Source organism: Aulonocara sp. 'chitande type north' Nkhata Bay, linkage group LG10, assembly GCF_057382095.1.
Source record: "Aulonocara sp. 'chitande type north' Nkhata Bay isolate Kocher_YH1m ecotype deep benthic linkage group LG10, A_spYH_male_GT1.1, whole genome shotgun sequence".
NCBI classification, from domain to species: domain Eukaryota; kingdom Metazoa; phylum Chordata; class Actinopteri; order Cichliformes; family Cichlidae; genus Aulonocara; species Aulonocara sp. 'chitande type north' Nkhata Bay.
In genome coordinates, this window is record NC_141353.1 from 3245661 (window position 1) to 3270590 (window position 24930).

Sequence of the window (24930 nt, forward strand, 5' to 3'; positions counted from 1 at the left end):
TGTGAGTGGAAGACATATCTGACCATCAGTTTTTATCTGTCGGTGTATCCTGGCCATCCTGCAGCATTACCTCCGTTATTTGTCACATTTAAATCACATTTAACAAATTAAAGACTGCCTCGTGAGACTAGCAGGTGCTGCTTGGATAGGAGAACTAGATCTCACTCTAAAAGATGTTTTTTCTGATCACCTGATGATCAGAGCTCACTGGTTACCAGAGAGGCTTTGTTTCTAGCCCTTGCCCCACTCCTCCTCCTTTTGAGTGCATAACATGTATGTGACACTAATGGAAATTCTATTTTGGGCAAAACCCACTGAAAGATTAGAGTATTATTAATGAATGCATATATAAATTTCATGAAGGAGTGAAGAATGGAAGCTTAAAAAAAGGAAACAGTGACCGAGATAAAGGGCTAATAATAGGCAGATATGGTAGTGGCTCTGTGGCAGTTGGTGGATTGAGATTTAGTGGATTATTGTATTGTTATTCAATGAGCGCATGTGTCCAACTCAACAGACAACCTGTGGCCTCACAGGCTTCCAGAAAGTAACCAAGCTACTTCTAGAAGCTGGCAACAAAGCAAAGAGAGGAGTAAAGTCCTCTCAGGTGAAGGGAATGTGCATGGGAGAAAATTCGCCCAAAGCCATCTGAAAGGCTGGCGAGAAGGAGAGCTGATGATAGAAGGACCCGGGTGCATTACAGATTTAAAATGAGACGTTTCCAGGCTTGTGCTGTCCTGAAACAATGGACACACTGTGACACACAGTAATATGTAACAGAAGTTAAAAGAAACAAGAGAAGTTTCATTAATATTTAATAACATATTAGACCAGCGAGTCCAGCAGCACAGCACCTGCTGCTGTAAGTATCAGCAGGATGCAGCTGCTGTAATGAGCTAATACTGATGACTCATTACAGCCCATTTTCTATAGACAATGTCATAAACCACACTGCACTCCTAATTATCATTTAACTAGTGAAAATAACTAGTAGTGAGTCAATGCAGTTTCATCAGAATTTACATTTACTAGTCAGGACTGTTGTTGTGTGCTTGTTCACACTGTTTTTACTCAAACTTTAGTCAAACTTTCACTGCAAACATTTAACTGAAGGAGTATTCAAAGCTGTCTTTTGTTTCCCCTTGAACGATGGTTAAAGTCATTATTGCGGGACTACGTTACCTGTTGCCTGGCTCCAGACCTTTGAACGTTTCATATCTATTGAGATTACTGCTTTTATCTTGTGTCGTGTCACAAAACAGCAATTTTTAGGTTTAAAAAAAATAGATGAATAGATAAATACATAAAATATAAAATAAAAAGTCTGTCCAATAAGTGTCAAAGCAAACGGTGAAACACCCCTGAAAACAGAGTAATAGCAGAATTCAGGTGAGGCTGCTCATCAGTGTTGGTCTCTGTTTTAAATCGAGTGAAAATGTGTTTCCACGTATGCAGTGTCAGAGTGAACTGCATGTGATATGCTCACAATTCTGTCTGTCATCAGGCTACTTTACTTTGGTTGCACCGACTCTACCTTTTGTTGGAGCTCTGTTAGGATATCTTTTGTTCTGCTGAGCATGGCATTTGTTCTTTGCAATGATTAGCTTGGTCAGAAATATCAGACCACAGTGCTTTAAGCCAGACATCAGCCCATAGACTCTTTATAAACGTTGGACTGTGACATGGGACGTTTTTTTATTACAGGTTTTGAAGCCTCGGTGTTATCAGCTTTTCTTTTTCTTTTTATTTGATAATTTTAAAAAAAAAGATGTTGGAGGGCTGAGTTATCACAAACGGCTCGTGACCTGAATTCATAAGATGAAGGTACCTGCTAATTAGTGCTAAGTAACAGACTAATCACTACTTTTGGTTACTTAACTTTTCCAAAGTGAACCCCTTTGATATATTATTTGTTATATAATTACATTAAAAATGTTCCAAATGGCACCAACACCACAAACTAAGTAGAGAGGCCCAGCGCGGTGACTTGAATTAGTGAAGACAGCTGTAAAAAAAAAAAAAAAAAAAAGCAGAATTGAATAACTGAGCTGTAAGTGGACATTAGAAGATGTGCAGTTTTTGTTGCTTTCACCGTGGCTTAGTTTTCTGTTCCCACATCACTGCTGCTTGTGTCAGAAACAGTTTTCCCTTTTAGCGCACGTACTGAGGCACCACTTCTTGCCAGCAAAGTTTTATTTCCTTATGCCCCGTTTATGCCTATGTCACATACAGTATGTGGGTGAATATGAGAAGAGAAAGTATAGTAATTCTGTCCTTCAACCCTCAGAGGTCCAAGCCATCATGGGTGGAAACCCTAAACCATAAATAAAATGCAAGGAGTTATGGAAAATTTTTGAACGTCAGTTACAAATTATTATATAATTTTCCCCCATATTCCTGATAACTGTGAGAGGTGTCTGAATGGTGTCCAAAACTATGAGGAAATATTTTCTCTCTAAAGGAGGGTGAACTCACTGAGAAACTGCACCCAGAATCTGACCGATGTAGGCCGTCCTTAGTTTACTTCATAATGACCACAGCTCTGTGATGATAGCACCATGGTGACGCAGACAGACAATAGGCTAACCTGGCTGGAATAAGCCCACTGTGATTTCAGCTCCAGTTGGCCCTTGTCTGAGGACAGGGTGAGATTATGAATGCTGGAAATCTGCCAGCGCAAGCCTTCTTCAGGCCTGGGAGTTTCCATGTAATAGCCAGGCAGCAATAAAAGGACAGAGATATGTGAACAATTTCCTCTTTAAATACTGTTTATAGTTTTAAATTAGCAGTAAATGGTAGACAAATATTCACACTTAAACACTGAGAAGCCCTGAATACACAGCTCACAGTCCTTAGCGTAAGACACTTTCATTACTCAACAAGTATAGTTTAATGGGGGGGGTATTATGCTGGCTCCAGCTCCACATACAGTTGCTGAGAAGTTTACACAGACTCATCATGGACATGAATGTCATGGTAATTTGCGGCTTTGTTGAACAGCTCTTTCCTGGAATGACTGTAAAGCATGAATCTATAATATAATCTCTAATCTAATCTCTTAATTTCTCCACAATGCCTATTAACCTACTGGTTAATAGTAGTTAATGCTCTTTGTCATCATAAAAAAAATTGGTTTTGGTCTTTTGAACTTATTGAACTGACCAATACTCAGAGCAAAGGGAAAGTCCAAGAAACTCAGTGAAGATCTACACAAGTTTAGAAGGTCTGACGGAGCCATTTCTAAATAATGGCTCCATCAGACAGACAATTATACATAAGTGCAAGACATTCAGATGTGCCATAGCTTTGCTAAGGCCTGGAAAAAGACCCAAACCATCTCCTCAGATGAGAAGCAATTAGTTTATGCATGCAATGGACCGGAAACTGTCTGAACACCAGTGTAACTGTCCACTGTGAACTCTGAGTTTTACGTTGCTATGTGTGCCAACCACGAAAGAAGCATCAGTATAATCTGGGACTGTTTTCTTGCTAGTGGTACTGGTGCTTTCTACAGAGGAGACAGACAAAATGCACACACTTAGACACAACTGCGTTTGGGACAATGATCCCAAACACACTTCAAAACTAGTTTTGAAATAGATAAAGAAGGCTAACATTAAGATTCTGGATTCTTCCTAAAGCCACTTAAACTCTGTTAAAAAGAGGACTGTGTTTAAAACTTAGTTCCATCCCAGGAACCCCAGTTAAATGAACTCTACCAATTCTGCCAAGAAGACTGGTTAATTAACCTGGCAGAATTATGCCCAAAGCTTTTTGGTGGCTGTCAAAAGTACAATAAAAAAGTATGACTTGTTTGAAAGTAGTCTTCTAAAAAAATCTATGTTGAAATCAACTGATTACTAAAACTGTCATGGTCCTGCGGCCATGACTGAGTGACTTTGTGTTTGTGTCCCTTATTGTTATTATTCTCTTTATTATTCATGGGCTGTTTTGGGATGGTTTGTGTTTTGGGATTTTAGATACTGGGTTTTGGGTTTGTGCTCCCTCTATTGGTCCCTGGTGTTAGTGTTCCCCTGTCTCGTCAGGTTAATCAGGTCCAGCTGTGTCTCCCACCTGTGTGTGATTTCCCAGTGTCTCTCTGTGTACTTATAGTGTGTGTTTGCCTCTGTTCCTCGTCGCGTCGTCTGTGTTCATACCTGGTGTAATCCCCTGCGTGCTCTCCCTGCTGTTCTCCCTTCATGCTCAGGTTTGCTATTTCTTTGTGTAGTTTCTCCCAGTTAGTTCATCCTTAGTTCTGTTTTACCATCCCCACTTTATATTTGATATTATCAATAAATCACCCTCACACCTGAATAAGTGCTGCGTTTTGAGTCCTCCTTCCACTCTCCACACGGCCGCTGCCCCGGACCGTGACAGTACGACGCGACCACAACATGGACCCAGCAGCGCTTAACCTGTCCAGGGAGCTACGGGAAAATCTCATCGATGCCACACAGGAGCTCATCGACCGGTGGCTGGAAAACCCGGGTGGCACGTCCCAGCGCGCTATAGAGAGGCGGCTACAGCGTCTGGTGACCGGTCTCCCATGGCTTCTGGGCTCGCTTTGTTCGTGGGAGCGGGAGTTCCTCCTTTTGGACCTCGGACTTCACCCCCCGTCTGCTTTTACTTTCGAGCAGCCTGAGGCGGTGAGCAAGCGACATGTTCTGGCTTCCCCAGATTCCGGGACTCTGTTTTCTGGGGCTATTCAGAGCGGGATGAGAGACAGTGTAGATAGCTTACCTACCTTCGTGGTAACGGATCCTTCGCAAGTGGCCGTCTACAAACCCTCTGTAAAACCGAGAGACTTTTTCTCTGCCGCTCCTTCTGAGCCAGGACTCACCATTCTCCGGCTCAGTTCTGTGTCCGGCCACAAGCTCTCAGGTCTGTGGCTCAACCGTTAGCCTCCCTAAGGGCTCAATTACCCGTTCTGCCGCCGCTCCGGTTAGCCACTCAGCCACCACCACCGCTAGCATCGCTACAGCCCACAGTTCCGGTAATGGCTGAGCCACAATTTTCGCACTGTTTTTCCACCGCTGTTTCTGGGCAGGGAGACAAACTGTTTCGCTACGGACCTGTTCCTCAACAGCTGGCAACATTAGTGACTGTTACTCACTCCGGGGCTTCCCCAGAGGCTGGGTTACTGCCCTCAGCTTACTCTGGACCCCTGGAGGCCAAGATGCCGGCTGTGAACTGCACCGGGCTGTCACTGCCTGAGCAGGGTCAGTGCTCTGCGCAGCTGCAGCCCTCCGTACGTGCGCCAGAGGCCCACGTGCCTACTGGTTTTGTTTCATGTGTGCCAGAGGCCCATGTGCCTACTGGTTTTGTTTCGTGTGTGCCGGAGGCCCACGTGCCTACTGGTTTTGTTTCGTGTGTGCCGGAGGCCCACGTGCCCGCTGGTTCTGCGGTTGTTTTCGCTGGGGGGCCCAAGGACCCGGTCCGGCCTCCTGCTTCGCCTGCTGGGGGGCCCGAGGAGCCCGTCCAGCCTCCTGCTTTGCCTGCTGGGGGGCCCGAGGAGCCTGTCCAGCCTCCTGCTTTGCCTGCTGGGGGGCCCGAGGAGCCTGTCCAGCCTCCTGTTTCGCCTGCTGGGGGGCCCGAGGAGCCCGTCCAGCCTCCTGCTTTGCCTGCTGGGGGGCCCGAGGAGCCTGTCCAGCCTCCTGTTTCGCCTGCTGGGGGGCCCGAGGAGCCCGTCCAGCCTCCTGCTTCTCCACCTGTGGCTGCTTCTCCACCTGTGACTGCAGCGCCGCCTCCTGCAGTACCACCACCGGCAGTGCTACCGCCTGCTACGGCCACACCTCAGCCTGAGGACGCATCCTCACCTGGCCCGGCTTCATCCTCGCCTGGTCCAGCTTCAGTTTCATCCTCGCCTGGCCCGGCTTCATCCTCGCCTGGTCCAGCTGCAGCTTCATCCTCGCCTGGCCCGGCTTCATCCTCGCCTGGCCCGGCCTCATCCACGCCTGGCCCGGCCTCATCCACGCCTGGCCCGGTTTCATCCTCAGCTTCATCCTCGCCTGATTCTGGCCCAGCTTCAGCTACAGCTTCGCCCGGCCCAGCTTCAGCTACAGCTTCATCCTCGCCCGGTCCGGCTTCAGCCTCGTCTGGTCCAGCCTTCGTGTCTGCATCCTCGTCTGGTCCAGCTTCAGTCTCGCCCGGTCCTGGTCCGGCTTCGTCCCTGCCTGGTCCGGCTTCATCCTCGTCTGGTCCAGCCTTCGTGCCCGCATCCTCGGCCACAGCATCCTCATCTTCACCCGCAGCGCCTGGTCCAGCCTCCGCTTCAGCGTCCGCTTCAGCGTCCTCTTCAGCTTCGCCTGGTCAAGCTTCAGCTTCATCCTCGCCTGGCCCAGCTTCAGCTTCTGCTTCAGCCTCGCCCAGTCCGGCTTCAGCCTCGCCTGGTCCAACTTCATCCTCGCCTGGTCCAGCTTCAGCTTCATCCTCGCCTGGCCCAGCTTCAGCTTCTGCTTCAGCCTCGCCCGGCCCGGCTTCACCCTCGTCTGGTCCAGCCTTCGTGTCTGCATCCTCGTCTGGTCCAGCCTTCGTGTCTGCATCATCGCCTGACTGGCCGCCGTTGCCTTCCGCACGGCCGGCCCCCGGACCGCCATCGCCTGAGCGGCCGCCGTTGCCTTCCGCACGGCCGGCCCCCGGACCGCCATCGCCTGAGCGGCCGCCGTTGCCTTCCGCACGGCCGGCCCCCGGACCGCCTTCGCCTGAGCGGCCGCCGTTGCCTTCCCATGACTGAGTGACTTTGTGTTTGTGTCCCTTATTGTTATTATTCTCTTTATTATTCATGGGCTGTTTTGGGATGGTTTGTGTTTTGGGATTTTAGATACTGGGTTTTGGGTTTGTGCTCCCTCTATTGGTCCCTGGTGTTAGTGTTCCCCTGTCTCGTCAGGTTAATCAGGTCCAGCTGTGTCTCCCACCTGTGTGTGATTTCCCAGTGTCTCTCTGTGTACTTATAGTGTGTGTTTGCCTCTGTTCCTCGTCGCGTCGTCTGTGTTCATACCTGGTGTAATCCCCTGCGTGCTCTCCCTGCTGTTCTCCCTTCATGCTCAGGTTTGCTATTTCTTTGTGTAGTTTCTCCCAGTTAGTTCATCCTTAGTTCTGTTTTACCATCCCCACTTTATATTTGATATTATCAATAAATCACCCTCACACCTGAATAAGTGCTGCGTTTTGAGTCCTCCTTCCACTCTCCACACGGCCGCTGCCCCGGACCGTGACAAAAACAGCATAAAACTGCATTCATAACACTGAGCAACACTTAGGAGGACTACAAAAAGGTCTGTGAAGCTCCATATTCAGATACATCGAAGTATTAAGGAGTTAAATTATATATTTTGACCTGACCAGCGCACATGTCACCATTAGCTGTTCCACTATTAGCAATTACCAGTTAGCCACATTAGCCCCTTGTTATCGTTAAGCAGTTATCAGTGGGACATCTGGCTTGAGATTTATAGGCAGTGTGAGAATCTTGTAAGTCTTTTGCGAGGCCACTGATAAAGCTGATGAATGCAGAGGGCTCTGCTCTACAGTCGCACTTTCTAGGAATCTTTTCTAACACTGAAATGACTGAATTCGTTGTTTTATAAAGCAGGAGAATGACCCTATCCATTGGGCTGTACACCTTTTGAAGAATGGGGTCATTTAGGACCCAAATCCTGTATTATTTGGATATTTATTGAGTATTTGGTTTGAAGGTTTGGGCGTCAGATATTCACTTTATAGTTGCTCACTTGGAGACTTTGTTATTAGATTTAAGCACTTACCTCTTTATCGTTACAAAAAAGACTTACCGGTACTACTTCACAACCACTTATTGCTCTCCTGGGAAAATTTATATTTTTCTTTCTCTCTGCTGTGACAAACCATCTGAAGACATTTCATTCTCTAGAGCACCAATGTTAGGTGTTTTATAAACCTAAAGGGCCTAAGATCACATGCTTAGAACATAAACCTATTCCCAGGATCCAGGTTTAATTATAGATAGAATTGACACACCTTAGGTTACCTGATTCATTATAGTAAATGGAGGTTATTCCATGGAGAAACCATCTGAAAATTCTAATTAAAAAATCCCGGAAAAATGCGACAAAGAGACCAACTCCTCGAGAGCCTTAAAAAACAGTGCTTTCTATGGCAGCATTTTTAGCTAGCACCAAAGCAGAAAGATGTTCTCTGAACCAGACGTGAGTTGAGTGCAACACGCTGTCTCCTTCTGACTCTTTTTTTTACAGATGTTCAAGGGCTCAGACTATACCACACAGACATGTGGTACCAGCCTTCTCAGTTCTATTTGCCACTCTTAAACAACCATAAATCCTCACATGTGTAAAGACTGACTCAGCAACTGTAATTCATGCACCATATTATTATGGCTGTTTGAGACAAGGCTTACTATTGACTGGTGTATTGACGGTCTCTCACAGGTGTTGTGACTCCAAACAGGGTGCAGGGCTGTCAACATCTTCTTGTTGTTTTGTGAAAATATACCTCAGCGACATGACATGACACGGCATGTTGCTGAAAAGGGTAATTACATATGTGAAGTCTGAGCTAATGTTCGAAGGCTTGTTTTGTTTAGTAACAGTTCTTATTCTTCTTCAGGTTCCCAGTCCTGTGTGGGATGTTAACAGACTGGTGTCACGTTAAGGCTGAAGGAGCATGGTGAAGCACCAACCCTTACAGGTCTATGAGAAGCAAGTCTTTGTCTCCTTTGTCACTGGGATCTATGGTTGCCGCTGGAAGCGATACCAGCGTTCCCAGGATGAAAGCTCCAGGGTAAGAATATAGCTCTAACCATAAAGTATGGATGCTATAATAATAGTTAGAACATTGCAAATGCTGTCTTCGAAGTGTGCTATCAACAACATGACCTTTGTGCAAACAGTGTTGCCAACTTAGCGACTTTGTCGCAATATTTAGCGAGTTTTCAGACCCCCTTAGCGACTCTTTTTTCTAAAAAGCGACTAGCGACAAATCTGGCGACTTTTTCTGGTATTATTGGAGACTTATTTATGACGACTTTTTGACGTGAAAACGCGTATCGCTCTTACTCTCAACAAGCAGCGGTGGTGCCTTGGGCACCTCACCCGTGCCAAAGCGCTCACAGGCGGAGGACAGTCCTCCCCCAGCTGCTATCAGAGCAGGAGACGTTCACACCTGTGCATCCAAACGGCAAATGAATCGTGCATGAGCGAAGCCGCTGCTCCCGCACTGACTATAACGCAGTCAGTTCTTCCTTTACTGTTATGCTGTTTTGTGGATCACAAGGTTTAAAACTACTTATAAACACACACACACAAAGTAACTCCACCAGAGTGCCAATTTCGGGTCACTTTTGCCGGTCCAGGCCTGGATAAAGGAGCAGGGTTGGAATTGTGACATTAAAAAACAATAATTGCTAAAAGAAATTTAATTTGTAGTTCTAAATAAATTCAAACTGCATTTAGGACGTTTTTTACTCACTTTATGTCTCTTCCACGATGTTATTTCTCTCTCCAACAGCGTAGGTTACAATTCCATTAGCATGACCAATTATGCAAATTAGGCGATGACGTCATTTGGCGACTTCTAGCGACTTTTAGGACAGCCGATAGCGATTTTCCTTACTGAGGAGTTGGCAACACTGTATGCAAACCTTTATGTAACCTTATTCTAATATGCCAATTATCACATAACAGACTGGTAATCACATAACACAGTCCTGCCTAGGCTGCACTGACACTGAGCACACCTCAGGCATAAATGAACTATTTTCAATGTTGTGGTTTCTAAGGCCAGATAAGTAGATCAGGCTGTCAAAAAGGTGACTACACAACGGGAGCCTAATATGTAATGTTCATCTAGGGTCCTGTTGTATTTATACCCTTATCACCCTTTATCTTTAGGCATTAGTCATTGTTAAAAAACAATATAATTTTTGACAACTTTACAGGCAATGTAATTCTTTTTTGAAATTCCAGGAAGTTCTTTGAATATGAAGTTCAAATCATGGTTTGTACATACAAACCACATGCGTACAAATACATAATGTGTATTTTCTATAAATGTGCAAAAGCACACTGATGGAAGCAGTATAGAGTTTTTATGCAGACTGAATAGCATCTGCTGAAGATCTTTCAGGCTCAGTGACTCTTATATCTTGTATGGATGAATTATCAAGTGCATTATACTGTACAATCCATACACTCTCATCCAAAGTATGGTGTATGTCGAATTAGTTGCCACTTAAAATGATAATAATTATTCATTGTTATATATTACTAAAAACTAACACAATCTTAAACTAGCATGTATTCTTATTTGTCTCACTGGCATCTTCCTGCTCAGTGTGTCAAACGGGAGTTTGTTTGTACCTTTGGACACCAGGCTCAGTGAATTAGAGACCCAGGTCTACACCGCTGCAAATAATCCTGTAACTAGCCTGACCCCAGTAGCCATTGTAGCCAAAACCAGTAGCTTTGTACCCGTTAGCTGTCCCTCAGCGTGTCGTCCAGAGTGAGGAGGCGTATTTCATGGAATCGTTTACATTTCCACTCAGTTTTGTCAGGTTTGGCTGTGTGGCAGGCAAGAGTAGGACCCAAATGCAGAACTCATAAAGGGAAGAAATGAACCCAAAGCAGCAGCTTTATTTGTTGTGTAAACCAGCGGTCCCCAACCTTTTTTGTGCCACGGACCGGTTTATGCCCGACAATATTTTCACGGACCGGCCTTTAAGGTGTCGCGGATAAATACAACAAAATAAAACTAGTACCGGTACCGAAAAAAATAAGATTTATTCATAACACACGTGAAAAGACCCAGGAAAACCGAGTTAACGATAAAAACGATAACAAAATAACGCTGAAAACCGATAAAACCCCTGAAAACCAGACATTTAACACCTGAGCCTCAACTCTCGCGGCCCGGTACCAAACGACTCACGGACCGGTACTGGTCCGAGGCCCGGGGGTTGGGGACCGCTGGTGTAAACGAACTACAAAGTACAAAGAAACACTAAAAGAAGCAAACAAAAGATAAAATAGAAACAAAGACTCTTCCAACTAAGGAGCTTATGACTTGATGTAAACGAGAGACCATGAACCACTCCCTTTAACACACAGCTAATGTCGAGGACTTGAGAACAAGCAAGACAAGACAGTGGACTAAATACACATAACGAGGGGATGGGAAACAGGAGGGAAACACAGCTGAAACGAATCCGATGTAACGAGACGGTGAGGAAGCAACACTGGATACGCTGAACACAGGACAAGAAACTATCAAAATTAAACAGGAAACATGAGACACACATTCATGAGACATTGACTGAATCCAGGGAACAGAAACAAGAACCTAAGAGAACCTAAAATGTCCAAAAACTAGAAAACATGGGGTCACAGATAAATGGTAAATGGCCTGTATTTATATAGCGCTTTACTAGTCCCTAAGGACCCCAAAGCACTTTACACATCAAGTCATCCACCCATTCACACACACATTCACACACTGGTGATGGCAGCTACGTTGTAGCCACAGCCACCCTGGGGCGCACTGACAGAGGCGAGGCTGCCGGACACTGGCACCATCGGCCCCTGACCTCCACCAGTAGGCAACGGGTGAAGTGTCTTGCCCAAGGACACAACGACTGAGACTGTCCAAGCCGGGGCTCAAACCGGCAACCTTCCGATTACAAAGCGAACTCCCAACTCTTGAGCCACGATCGCCCCTAAACTAAGATCCAGCGCCATGACAGGCTTACTTGTTAAACTGCAACAGGCTTTGGTGGGGTTTTCCATGATCCACTGAGTATTTCTCATTCACTCATCTCTTTTAACTTTCTATGTTTATTCAACAGGACTGTGTTGAATCATTAGCAATGATTAAACTGTGGCTGTCTCTCCCATAGTTTGCCTTTCATTTGCTCTCATCTTGGTCCCCTCACCTCGAAAAGGTCATTTCAGATGGGTGCACCTCTCTGAGCCTGATTTTGCCAGAGGTTTCTTTCTGTTAGAAAGCAGTTTTTTCTCCCAGCTGTGACCAAGTGCTTGCTCACAGGGAGTTGTGTGATTGTTGGAATTTCCATCTAATATTGTAACAGCTTTACAATTCAATTACAATTACAGTTTTTTATTCCTAAAGGTTGAAGATAAATCTATTAGTCATTCCATTCTTTTCAGTTGAATTCCTAAGAGACTTCTAGACCAAGCCCTAGTAACTGGGGAAAACAATCTTCACTGCAAAGCAAGTGATAGAATCAGTGCAGTGTTGGAATGTGAAGAGCAGAGTCAGACACCCAGCTGTATTGGATACCCACTGGGCAGCCACAGCTCCTGCTGCTGGATGTCGTCTTTATCACAAAGAGCCAGTGGCTCACCCATAAATTAGTCTATTTACTGAATGTGTGAGCCGGGCACTGATGATGTGCTGAGCAAGAGGATAAAAAACAAGCCCACAGCTGCCTCTCTCCCCGCTCTGTCTCATTTACAAAGCTTCATGTAGTGACACACACTGTGCTTGAATATAACTAGAGAAGTTTGAATTTATTAAGTTTAAGGCTGTCTGCTTAGTCTGCTACACACGCTTTGATTGTATTTTGTTGGTAGACAGTCTTTCGATTCATGAACTTCTGTTTTGTTTAGTTTTTTTACTATGGGCTCTCTGAGTTTTACAATTTGACATGGTTAAAGGTGTGTGAAGCAAAAATGTAATAGTAGGTATTAAATCATATTGGTGGAGTCTTTCTGTTCTCATTAGCCTCAGAAGGCCTGTGTTTCAGTGTAAAAGCTCTCATACCTGCCCATTAACATACAGCAAGGTTTGTTAAAAAGTAGAACAGTTAACATATTAATAATAGTGGATTGCATTTATATAGCGCTTTTTGGGACCCCTCAAAGCGCTTTACAATACCACTATTAATTCACACACTGGTGGAGGCAGCTACAGTTGTAGCCACAGCTGCCCTGGGGCAGACTGACAGAGGCGAGGCTGCCATATCGCGCCATCGGCCCCTCTGGCCATCATCAGTAGGCGGTAGGTGAAGTGTGTTGCCCAAGGACACAACGACCGAGACTGTCTGAGCCGGGGCTCGAACCGGCAACCTTCTGATTACAAGACGAACACCCAACTCTTGAGCCACGATCGCCTGAACATTTAGCTAATGAACCTGAGACCAAACCACATCTAATATGAGAATAAATATTAGGTCTACCCTGCCCAGACAGTCACATACAAATAAACATAGCTATGTATCTGGTAGCTGAAAATGATGGTGCTGGATGATAAAAATCAAAAACCTTATCTGAGTTAATCTGGCTGACATCCCATTAAGGATCATTTTTCAGCCTGTTAGCTATTTTAAGCTCCATCTGTGGTAGTCTCATTATGTCCTCTTGCACTTCTGCCTCTATAGCGGACGCTGAAACTCCTCCACGGTTTATCCTTCAGTTTGATTTAATGTTGCCTTTGATGTCGGAAACGGGACGTTTAGGCTAAAGACTGTTTGGTAGCTGAATGGATGTCCACGTGAAATTTGTGTCAGTTTGTAAGAGAAGAATTGTACAAATTTAAGGTTCATGGTGAAATTACAGAGCACGCAGAGTAAGTGATCAGAGCTGGAACAATCTACCAAAATCATGCACACCGGATGGTGTCTGGACTTGGCTGAAAAGCTGATATTGAATGGTAGCTTTTAATTGAGCAAGGTCAGTGGTATGTTTACAGTTTGCTATACTGTCTTTGGCCAAAAGAGTTCTTGACTTTTGATCAGAATAATAAATTATAATAGTTTATATAATTTGCTTACTGCTTCTTTTTGTTTGCTCACTTTTTCACATTTTACCAAAAATCGTTGACTCCTCAGAATGAAACAACTGCTTTAAATTGAGGGGAAAAAAATAAAACCTGTTCTTTATTTGTATACAAATTGTTCAGTTTTCCTTTTTTTTTAATTTTTTTTGAGGGTATATGTGTCCTTGCATTGTCAGTGACTATGTTCAGCTCATACTGGTCTGATATAGACCAGTCTGTAGTGTATATAAATACCTTCTCCAACTTCCAACTGTAAGAGGTTCAGAGATTATTACATGGGCGTGCAGGTAAAGACCAAATGGCCGCACTAATGAATGTGTTGAGCCATCAGTGAAAAGCCTGTGAAAGGTTTTAGCCAGGAGAAGAGAGGCCATCCATCAGTGAAAATCTTCTTGGCCACAAAAACATGACAGCAAGGCGGAAATATCACAACAGCCAGAGGATCTTTTTAGTTTGTGTAGCAGCTACCGGGATCTTAAAGTTCCCTACTAGACCCCCGCCATTTGTCTTACTGTATGAGTGCGAGACATGTTAAAATCCAGTGGCACCAAGGCATCATACAATAAAATAATGTGATTAATACATAAGTAAAAGAAATTCCTATACATGCCCCTTCCTGATTTCTTATGTTTTAACATGTTTGTTACACTTACATGTTTCCAATTTCAAATGTTAACACAGATGTTCAGAGTAAATACAGATTGTAGTTTTTTAAATGATGATTTCATTTAGTTTGGGGAAACAGCTCTCCAACTTTACCTCATGTAGAAAAAGTCATTTCCTTCTAAACCTAATAAGTGGTTTTGTCATCTAGCAAGAACTGCAATCAAGCATTTGCAATAACTAATAAAAAAAAGCACTTGGGACAATTGTGTTGGTGACAGCTTTTGTTATAATATCAATAATATTCATATGAATATGGGATACTGTTACATGTTTGCACAGACTTTTGTGAAATATGGAGACACTCCTGGCATTATATGAGCAAAGTGAGACTCATTTTTTAGGGTTGGTGGAGATGAGTGTGAAGATCCAAACAATCCCTGTCAGTGATGGAGAAGCTTTGATGGAAATATTTGGTAAAAAGTTCACCAGCATGAAGGAAATGAAGTTTCAAACTTTCCTTAGGAGGAGCCCAGCACGCCTGCTTAAAGAAAAGTGAGTGTGGCGATGTGGATGCTTGCAGCGACTGCTGTATAGAGGCCATCCTGCTACACATGAAACACATCAGAGTCATAATTGTTATTTTAGTCACGTGTTTGTTTATTATCCTTATTGTTTTATCTGGGACTGTTTGCAGACATCTCAGAGAGAGGAGACACCAGCATCTGAACAGAGACTCAAACCAGCAACCTGCAGCTCCCTGCTTGGCTGCTCCAGTTTTCTCCTCACTCATGTTGCCCACCAGTGATTTCTAGCTGCCCACCCACACAGCAGGCTAGAATATGCGCTGAGCCTCAGCACCCAATACTTGGACATGTTTTCTTTATTAAATAATGAACCAGACCCCAAAAGTAAACAGCTGTTATTGCTAGGCAACGGGAGCAGCATTTGGTGATGCAGCACCTGACATTCCTGACCATGTGGGCGGAGCATGCATGAAATGGAATGTTTAGTAGAACTGTGCAACACAAGCACTTAGTTCCAGCATGTTTCATTGTATCCAGACACAGCTAGAGACACATCTACAGCAGCATCTCTGTGCAGGACAAACGACAGTTGACGAAGAAACATCGAAAACTTCACTTCACTCCTCTACAAAACGTTGGCTCCTTTGTTTAAAAGGCCAAAATGAATCGAGGGAGAACAAGAAGAGGATCGGCGAGTGCTTCACCTCACAATTCAGTACAGCTGATTAACCTGCAAGAAGAACTTCAAATGATACAGGCTGAAAATATCAAATTAAAAGAAGAGGCAGAAAAATCAAGAGGAGAAGCTAAAGATTCAAAGTTTGAAACTGATGTAGTATTGCAGGAATTACTGCATGTGGGTCTCAAACTTAAAGGAGAGAAAATGGGAAAACAACAGGCAGAAAATGAGAATGAAAAGATGAAGAAAGAACTGTTGGAAGCTCAAAAAGCATTGGAGGAAGAGAAAAGCACAGCACAAGAAGCTAACAATAAATATCAAACTGCAAAGAAGGAGGCAGGAAATGTGATTCAGGAATTACAGGAGGTGCAGGAAGCTTTTGGAGAGGGAAAAAAGAAAATGCAGTTGGCAACACAAGAAGCTGCAAATGTAACAGCTGAAGCTGAAACACTAAGAAAGGAATTACTGCATGTGAAGCAACAACTTGAAGAGGAGAAAAAACGTAAACACGAGGCAGAAAATGAGATTGAAAATTTGAAGAAGGAATTGTTGGAAGCTCAAAAAGTGTTGGAGGAAGAGAAAATTAAAATACAGGAAGCAAAGAAAGAAATGGAAGATACAAAGAGTCACAATGAAAACATGAAGAAGGAACTGATGAAAGTGCAAGAAGAACTTGCAGAAGAGAAAATTGAGGTGAAGGTATTCAAGAAAGAAATGACGGTGACCAAGAAAGACTGCAAAGACGCACTGAAAGAAATGCGAAAGCACAAAAAGGAAGCTAAAGAGCTCCTCAAACACAAAGTGAAACTGGCCAAACAGCAGCTGAAAGAAAAATTTAAAGATGCCGAGGAGCAGCTCAACAAAACCTTAAATGAACTGAAGGCAAAAGAAAAAGAAAAGAAAGCCGAGGACAGGAGGGGATTCTGGAGCAGACTGCTGAGAAAGAACTGACCCAGCAGCATCAAGTTTGAGGAGATCAATAGTTTCTTCCTCCTCTCTCCACTTTTCTTTCTCCCCATCCTTCTTCTTGTGACATTTGTTTGTTTTTTAAAAACTCTAATCTACATGTACTGAAATACAAAAATAAAATTGCCATAACTTGACCTCATGTTGCCTGCTTCTTTTCTTGTGTGTCTGTGGATGTAAAACAGTAACACACTTTCTGCTCTGTGTCTTTAATTGTAAATAAATGCAATATGTTTTCATTTTAAAATTCAGTGCAAAAAAACTTCTGCTCTAAATCTTTTTTTTTAGCAAAAAGCTTTTTTTTGCCTGTTGTGGAAGTTTTCCATTTAAATAAAGCCTGCAGACGAGCGGTGAGCGGTAGCTAACATTCTTTAACTGGCTGCGTTGCAACGTTTAGGTAACACTCCCATGACCGCACTGCCACTTCCACAAGAACTGCTTCTCGATTTCCTTCCTTAACCCTTTCGTTTGGAGCTGATCTGACCCACTCAGATCAATACTTTGATTCCATTCAATCGATAAGCGATAGCTCTCACTCCACCTAGTTTGTATGTTGTTGTACATTTAGGTTTCCCAATATGAATTACCTTAAAAACAGAGGTTTGTGGTGTTGTGAAGTCAAGTGGAGTAAGAAGATCAGGACCTATAAGCACTGTCAGTGGATGGGTACCAGCAGTGCTAAATGGAGACTTGGAGGGATCTTTGAAAGCCATATATCACTCAGGAGAAAGCACCATGTGCTGGACAGCTAGACTTCAAAGTAAATTGAAACTGCACAATGAGAATGACTTGTTAAAGGTTACAAAGTGAAAACAACAACCAGGCTTTGGAAGAGTGGATGAAAAGAAATATGTTTAATAGAAGCTATATAACAAAGAAGGTCTCTCTATTTTATTTATTCAGTTCAGTTCAGTTTTGTTTACATATAAATAAAACAAATTCCATCATCTTCATTACTTTGTCCATTAACTTTACATAAAATACTGTTATATGTTGTCTGTTGTACACTGATGGTACACTTGGCTTAGGCCCTTACCTAGGGCAATTTTGCCACGCTTGTCTCTATTACCATTTTCATTACCAAGGACTTTTCTCAGCCGGAGATTACTTCAGCTGCTGGTCACAACCCTTTTCTGACCCCATGAGTGACCCCTTAATCCTACCAACAGCGGGTGGTAGATTAAGGAACTAGAACCCTTGTCCAGCAAATATATGGTTGTTTTTTATAGAGGTGAGGACTGGATATTGCTTTGGATGCTGTATTTTTGTAAAGAGATCATTTTGACTCCATAACAATGACTCATAGCTTGGACTGCATTTCCACGGGAGCACGAGGTAAATGTGACGTTGGCTCAGTGTCACATAGTTCTTTATTATATGCTCACTACTTTAAGATCCCGGTAGCTGCTACACAAACTAAAAAGATCCTCTGGCTGTTGTGATATTTCCGCCTTGCTGTCATGTTTTTGTGGCCAAGAAGATTTTCACTGATGGATGGCCTCTCTTCCCCTGGCTAAAACCTTTCACAGGCTTTTCACTGATGGCTCAACACATTCATTAGTGCGGCCATTTGGTCTCTACCTGCACGCCCATGTAATAATCTCTGAACCTCTTACATAAGCCACTGGAAATGGTGAGTCCAGGCACGGTGTGATGCAAAGCTGATCAGTGCTCAATAGGATCTGTTGACTGGCCTATCATACTCTACACCTCCCCTTATATGGAATTAGCTCCTTAGCCTGTTAACTAGTGAAGGGAAGAGTCCTTGACTGGCTGCTCAGGCTCTCCTCTCTGTTTTTGCCCCACATGCCCCAGCAAGCATGTAGATTAAGATTAGGCTTAAAACGTTCCTTTCTGATAAAGCTTACAGTTAGTGCTGGATCAGGTGACCCTGAACCCTCACTTAGTTACACTGCAATATGCCTTGTCTGCTGGGGGCTTCCCATGATGAGTGTGTCTTCTTCATTCACCTCTTTTTACTCTTTATGTGCTCATAAACCATTTGCATTTAATCTCTGGCTCTCGTCCACGGTGTGTCTTTGTCCTGTCTCCCTCCCCTCACCCTCAATCGGTCACAGCAGATGGCTGCCCCATGCTGAGCTTGGTTCTGCCAGATGTTCTTCCTGTTAAAGGGGGGTTTTTCCTACTACTGTGGAAACCCTGAAATATTTGGGTCTACTTATGTGTTTAACCACTGCAGTTTCCAAATGGGCCATTAGTTAGTTTAAGATCTATTCAGGTTCACAAAAAGGTGTGCAAAAAATGCAAAAGATTGAAAATTAATAATAATAAAAAAGAAGTATCTTTTGGAGTTGCATATATGGCGACTGGATGAACATGATTTCGTCTAAGCAAGACTTTGATAGTTAGAAAGAAAAACATCTGTCAATTTTAACTCTTCAGATTTATTTGTGTAGCACTTTTCAAAACCAATGTTACAAATGTTTCCCAGAAACAATGAATAAAAGAACAAATTGAAGAGAAATTATGTCCACATAGTCCACAATCAGCTGTTTGTGTCCTCTTCCAGTGGGAGTGTACGTGGTTCGTCATCCTGTGCAGCTCCTTTCTTCTGCTTCTCTTTTGGGGTTACTTCTGGTTGATGGCTCGAAATGATTTTAATGACTTCAATTGGTGAGTCGTATTTTTCATTATATTACTTTCGCTGAAAAGCTGTTTAAGACTTGCATGTTTGGTAATGGTTGATCAAGGACAGCAGAGTGGTGACCTTACCACAGTGGGGTGGCAGCAAGCCCCTTCAGCATGTGTATTTTAAATAAATACCACGGACAAATAGGTTGATGCATGCAGGTAAGTAAATCCCACAGTCTTTCAGTGATGAGGAGTGTCCACGTGGACACTTTCAAGGATGAGGATGTACACATCCTGGACAGGGAGCATCATGAGTGTCACGATGTCATGTGCAATTAAGGCAAATTACTCTATTTGACAAAACTGAATTAGTCATACCACCAACATTCGTTCTGTTCATTCCAGGCTGGTGTACAACCGTTCTGGAGAATGGAGAGATGAGACAATGCCCATCCTCGCTTCCACCACCGTGGGATTCAGCTACGTCACATTCTTATTGGTAAAACTCGCAAATGTTAGCAGACTTGTTCATTGATCAGTTAAGACATACAACTTAACGAATCTTACTCTTTTTGCAGATCTTAGCACTTTTCCACATATCTTTGGGCCAGCAGCTGAATCTCTATTGGGTTCACAAGGTACGGTGTGAAAAAACAATCCTGCCATTGATTTGCTCCTCTGATGCTTTCAAAGCAAAGTCAGGTTCATCGAGGTGTCTGTTCTCCACAGATGGGGGTGCTGGCTACACTGCTCACCACTATCTCTGGTGTCATTTTTGTCGATGACTTATGGGGAGACGAGTGGGACATTCTGCTTGCGTCACTGCAGGTTCGTCTACAGTTAACAACACTGTACTAAAAGTTGATTATATTCTCTACTTTTCCGATCCAATTGGCTAAAATTATATATTTAATGCTCCATGAAAATAATTCAATTGTAAATAAAGAATAAACTGAGTTGAACTGCTTCAGCATATATTATTTGGAATTTATACTGGGATGGTGAGGTCTGCATTTTCAAAAACATTATTGCAAAAAAAGAATTTCCAAATAAAAAATCTCTGCACTGGATTCATGTTTCAAGCTCTGCCAGGTCTACAGGCAAGTGGTGTTAGGGTGAGGTGGGTCAAATATGGCCAAATATGCAAATATGCTCAATTAATTCTATGCAGTTTTCTGGATCAGATAACTTTCATTACAAAAATATAAACATGTAGGTTTCATAAACATCTTCTCAATTGTTCTCTGATCGGTGACTTTGAGGCATTGATATGATGTCAAGTGTGTTACAGATGTCCTGTCCAAGTGTTTAGAATCCATATCAACTCCTCCCCTACTATTTGTTATTTAGTTAGTCCCCCTGAGCCTGGTTCTGTCGGAGGTTTCTTTCCTGTTAAAAGGGAGTTTTTCCTTCCCACTGTTGCCAAGTGTTTGCTCGTAAGTGTTCATTTGATTGTTGGTGTTTTCTCTCTGTTATTGTAGGGCCTTCACCTTACAATGCAAAGTTATTTGTTCTATGGAACGTAACATTTGATATATTCTCCTGTTCAATCATTATACTGTGTGTGTATTTATCATAACAATGTGGCAAAGCTTTGCTCTGATGCTGTGTAATGACTAACCATCTTTTAAGGCCAGCATTTCACATTTACGCTTTGTTATCAGTACACAGCACCTTTCCTGCATCTTGGCGCCCTGGTAACAGTGACAGCTATCAGCTGGCTGGTAGCTGGATATGTTGTCCGCAGAGAGAAATCCAGTAAGTGCTGCCTTGTGTTTCAAGTAAATATCATGTTGGGGATTGCTTTTGATGTTCCTATTTGAAACGTAAAGTTGCATTCAGTATTATTTGTCTGTACACGTATGTCATTGTCTAATTTACCCTGCTTTAGTGGATTGTTTTTCCTTATTCAAGCAGCTGCCTGCACTCTTACCACCCATCAAAGCACACAAAGCTAACTACTGTTTGTTATTAGGAGTAGATGGAATGAGCTAAAGTTGCATTATGACACTAACAACCCTTTTTGCACTCTCTTAGATATCCAGGTGATGGTGTTGTTTATCTACATTGTAGTCCTCCTTGCTCTCTGTTTGGCACCGCTCACATTCACCTGCCCCTGCATCATGGACCGTCATAGCCTCAAACCGCGACCAAGCGTCATTGGCCGAAGAGGAGCTCCTATGGTAAGTTGGGGCTTTGCCAGACTTTACTACCTGATCCACTTAATTGTTCAAATCGGCTCTTTGTGGAGAGGCGTGGCTGCCAGGAGTACCAAGTGTTCGGTTTTTGCTGGGTTCCACAAAGCTGTTTGGGTAATAACAAAGAAAGGAAAAAACAGAAAGAAGAAGATGCAAGAATTTTTCTGTACACTCTGTACAACAAATGCGGTGTATAGCTACAGAACACAAGTGATAGTGTCAGGCTCAGTGTGAGAGTGCGTCAGCAACATACTGTCATTTCACAGCTGGGCAGGTAGATAAGAGATGCACAGAGACGTTCAGAGCTGTGTTTGCACACGCGCTCTACAAACAGTGATATTCACAGATATGCCTTGCTTTCACCTCAGTGCAGTGTACCAAAACTGCACGTAGGTTTTAGATAAATCAACACAGACTAATATAAAATGCATCTCTCTCTCTGTAAGTGGACGCTCACATTGATCGTGCTGCTGCACATAACCCTCGTATGTAACGAACAGCATGCGTTGATATGATAATGAAGAACTCTTATATTTCTTCTGCCTGTCCCTTACTCCAATTGTAATGTAATTTATGGAACTAAACTATGATGTGTTGTGTAGGTGTCATAGTAAAACCAAGGCAATGTTGCTGACATACCATTTGCACACATCTGTTTGAAACAGCCTTAACAATTCATAATTCACAGGACTGTTTACAGACTAAATAATGTATCAGTTTTGCAAGGTGTATGTCTGAGCCTGTCATCATTTATATAGAAACAAAATACAGTAAAAACATTAGTGTGTGATTCAGGTTTAGCTCAACTACACCACATACTGTACTGTACATCTCAGTGTTATTATCTCCATCACGTTTGTGTGTGTGCGTGTCATTCTGTCTGTAAACATGATAGCTTGAAAAGCTTTGAATGAATACTGGTAAAACTTTGAGTTGGGTCATGGTAACAATCCATTCAAACTTGGCTTAGATCCTCCAAGGTCTTCAATGTCTACTTGATGATTTATTGGTCAAAAATTTACAAAAAGCCTTTGAACTATTATTAAACTATGATTCGGTTTGTGCTCATGGAGCGCTATAATTTGTTATGTTATTTGTATTTCATACTTAAATCTTTTAGTGTTTTTGCAAATGAGTTTATGTCGCACTCTAAGGACCTGAGGGGGGTCCCACAGGGTTCATGTTGGAGTCAATTTGTTGAATGTTGTCATTGTGTTTCTTAAATTTGTAAAGTCTTAGTGCGAGCAGCAGGATCAAAGACATTCCTTTGTCTCTGACCACCTCTCCAGCTACTCTGGAGCTGGGGGAGGCTGAAGAGGCTTCGTTTTAGGCACATCCTATATGAAAGATCTGTGTGTTGTAAGCTTCCTGTTGTTATGATCCTTTTGGTGAGCAGGAGGTCACACCTATGACACACACATTCTCACATACACACACACGTTCTTGCACATGCATACAGGTGCTTACACATACACACACATACTGCCTTATCTTTTAGAACCATAGGGGGGTTTTATGAGGGGAGGTGCTTGTGTTGTGCAAACTGTAACTGTCATGGGAATAAAAGGCTACGAGGAGGGCTGCTCTTTGAAGAAGCTGGTTTAAAGACAGGTGAGGAGCGTTGAGCCCCAAGAGCCTGGTTCCGACCAGTCTTCCATCGCTAGCAAGTAAAAGACCGGTTGAAGATGTTCTGTCTTGTTTTTGTCCTTCACGAGAATAAGTCTCTAAACTAGCGGAGCCTGTGGAAGCGCAGACCCAGCAGTTCAGTTCTGGGACCTTTTTCTCCTGTACATGTTACCCCTAGGACTTACCATTAGGCAATTCCCTAATGCAGGGGTGGGCAACTCCAGGCCCCGAGGGCCGGTGTCCTGCAGGTTTTAGATCTCACCTTGGGTCAACACACCTGAATCACATGATTAGTTCGTTACCAGGCCTCTGGAGAACTGCAGGAGCTAATTTAGCCATTTAAATCAGCTGTGTTGGTTCAAGGACACATCTAAAACCTGCAGGGACACCAGCCCTCGAGGCCTGGAGTTGCCCACCCCTGCCCTAATGTGTCTTATCACTTCTATGCTGTTGATATTCAGCTTTACTGCTCTTTTAAGCCGATGGAAGTCCATAAACTGTCTTCTTGAATAAAATGTTTAGCTTCCATTAAACAGTGGCTTGGAGACAACTACTTGCAGTTGAACTCTGAGAAGTCAGAAACATTAATTATTGCCCCTGACAGCCAGATATCTATAATCAAACAGCATCTTGGTTCTCTTGGATCATCTGTTCACATGAGCCTCAGGTATCTCGGTGTTGTTTTTGATTCTGCCATGTCTCTAGAGCAATACTCTCAACAGTTAATTAGGAACTGCCTTTTTCAGCTTAGAAATATCTCCAAACTGGAAACTTTTTTGTCTAAATCTGAGTTAGAAATGATTATTCATGCTTTTATTTCTTCTCGTTTAGATTATTGTAACAGTCTTTTTCTTTGCCAGTCAGTCCAGAATGCTCCTGCAAGGCTTTTAATAAAGACACGAAAAAGAGAGCACATTACACCAGTGTTACGCTCATTACACTGGCTTCCAGTACATTTTAGAATTCATTTTCACTTAACACAGACCTTTAAAGCTTTGAATCGTGACGCTCCTGTCTATATTTCTGATGTTTTAGAACCTCACGCTCCCTCTCGCAGCCTAAGATCATCTAATCAAAGGCTGTTGGTCGTCCCCCAAACATGTTTTAAAACCAGAGGTAACAGATCTTTTAGAGCAGTGGCCCCCAGGTTGTGGAATTCTCTCCCTCCATCTTTACGTTGCCTGGATTGTATTTATTCTTTTAAGCATCATCTTAAGACTTATTTATTTAGACTAGCTTTTAATTAGATTTGTGCTGTTTTATGTTTATGTTTTATATTATTGTGAAGCACTTTGTGGTTTTTATCCTGTGAAGAAAAAGTATTATCTCTACATATGAGAAGAATGTGAGAAAGTTGTGATATTAACATTTAAACATAGGATTGTGAAAATAATGAGCTGCTTGGCTCATAAAGAATGTTTGATGACTAGATTTAAGATAAGATAAGATAACCTTTATTAGTCCCACACGTGGGAAATTTGTTTTGTTTTTTTTTGTTTTTTTTTAATTTGAAGGGAAGGAAGCCTTTTGCACAAGTCGAACATAATGTTCTTATAATTCTATTATTTCCTCTTGGTGTGTGTTTTGTGACTGACAGTGACTGACATCAAGTGACTGACAGTAGTCTTTCTGTGATCTCTTTGCTCTAGCTGGCTCCAGAGAACACCGTGGTGTCCTTTAACAGAGCCCTGCAGCATGGTGCCAGCTCCTTGGAGGCTGATGTCACCATAAGGTTATAAATCACACATTAACTTTTGTTTGCATTTAATGCATGTAGCTGAAGCGCAGGTTGTGTGGTAGAAATAATTACAGTTAATGGGAAATTACGAGAGAAATGTGTGATTCAGATCTGTTGCCCTTCAGTGTTTGGTGATTATTAACACATTTCGCTGCTGCTTTTTCATTTAAACTATGTTATGTTTAGTTTTCCTATAAATTTTAAAGTGCTTTACTT

At 42.9% G+C, this 24930-nt stretch overlaps 2 protein-coding genes across 4 annotated transcripts in view; both read left to right on the plus strand.

The window, feature by feature from the left end:
- gdpd5a (glycerophosphodiester phosphodiesterase domain containing 5a) overlaps nucleotides 1–24930 on the plus strand; it is a 34130-nt gene that overhangs the window by 1106 nt on the left and 8094 nt on the right. For all 3 annotated transcript variants that reach the window (XM_086307830.1, XM_086307832.1, XM_086307831.1), the window contains exons 2-9: nucleotides 8602–8775; nucleotides 19091–19194; nucleotides 19558–19651; nucleotides 19731–19790; nucleotides 19882–19980; nucleotides 20817–20910; nucleotides 21190–21335; nucleotides 24626–24708. In XM_086307830.1, the coding sequence (XP_086163956.1) occupies nucleotides 8659–8775; nucleotides 19091–19194; nucleotides 19558–19651; nucleotides 19731–19790; nucleotides 19882–19980; nucleotides 20817–20910; nucleotides 21190–21335; nucleotides 24626–24708 (797 nt within the window). In that variant the 5' untranslated portion in view covers nucleotides 8602–8658. The remainder of the gene's footprint in view (nucleotides 1–8601; nucleotides 8776–19090; nucleotides 19195–19557; nucleotides 19652–19730; nucleotides 19791–19881; nucleotides 19981–20816; nucleotides 20911–21189; nucleotides 21336–24625; nucleotides 24709–24930) is intronic.
- On the plus strand, nucleotides 15106–17955 carry LOC147320032 (uncharacterized). Its single transcript, XM_086307844.1, has one exon. The coding sequence runs from the start codon at nucleotides 15577–15579 to the stop codon at nucleotides 16543–16545; it is 969 nt and encodes a 322-aa protein (XP_086163970.1). The 5' UTR covers nucleotides 15106–15576; the 3' UTR covers nucleotides 16546–17955.

Coding starts and splice junctions, on each gene's coding strand:
- LOC147320032 (XM_086307844.1), top strand. CDS start 15,577: ATGAATCGAGGGAGAACAAGAAGAGGATCGGCGAGTGCTTCACCTCAC.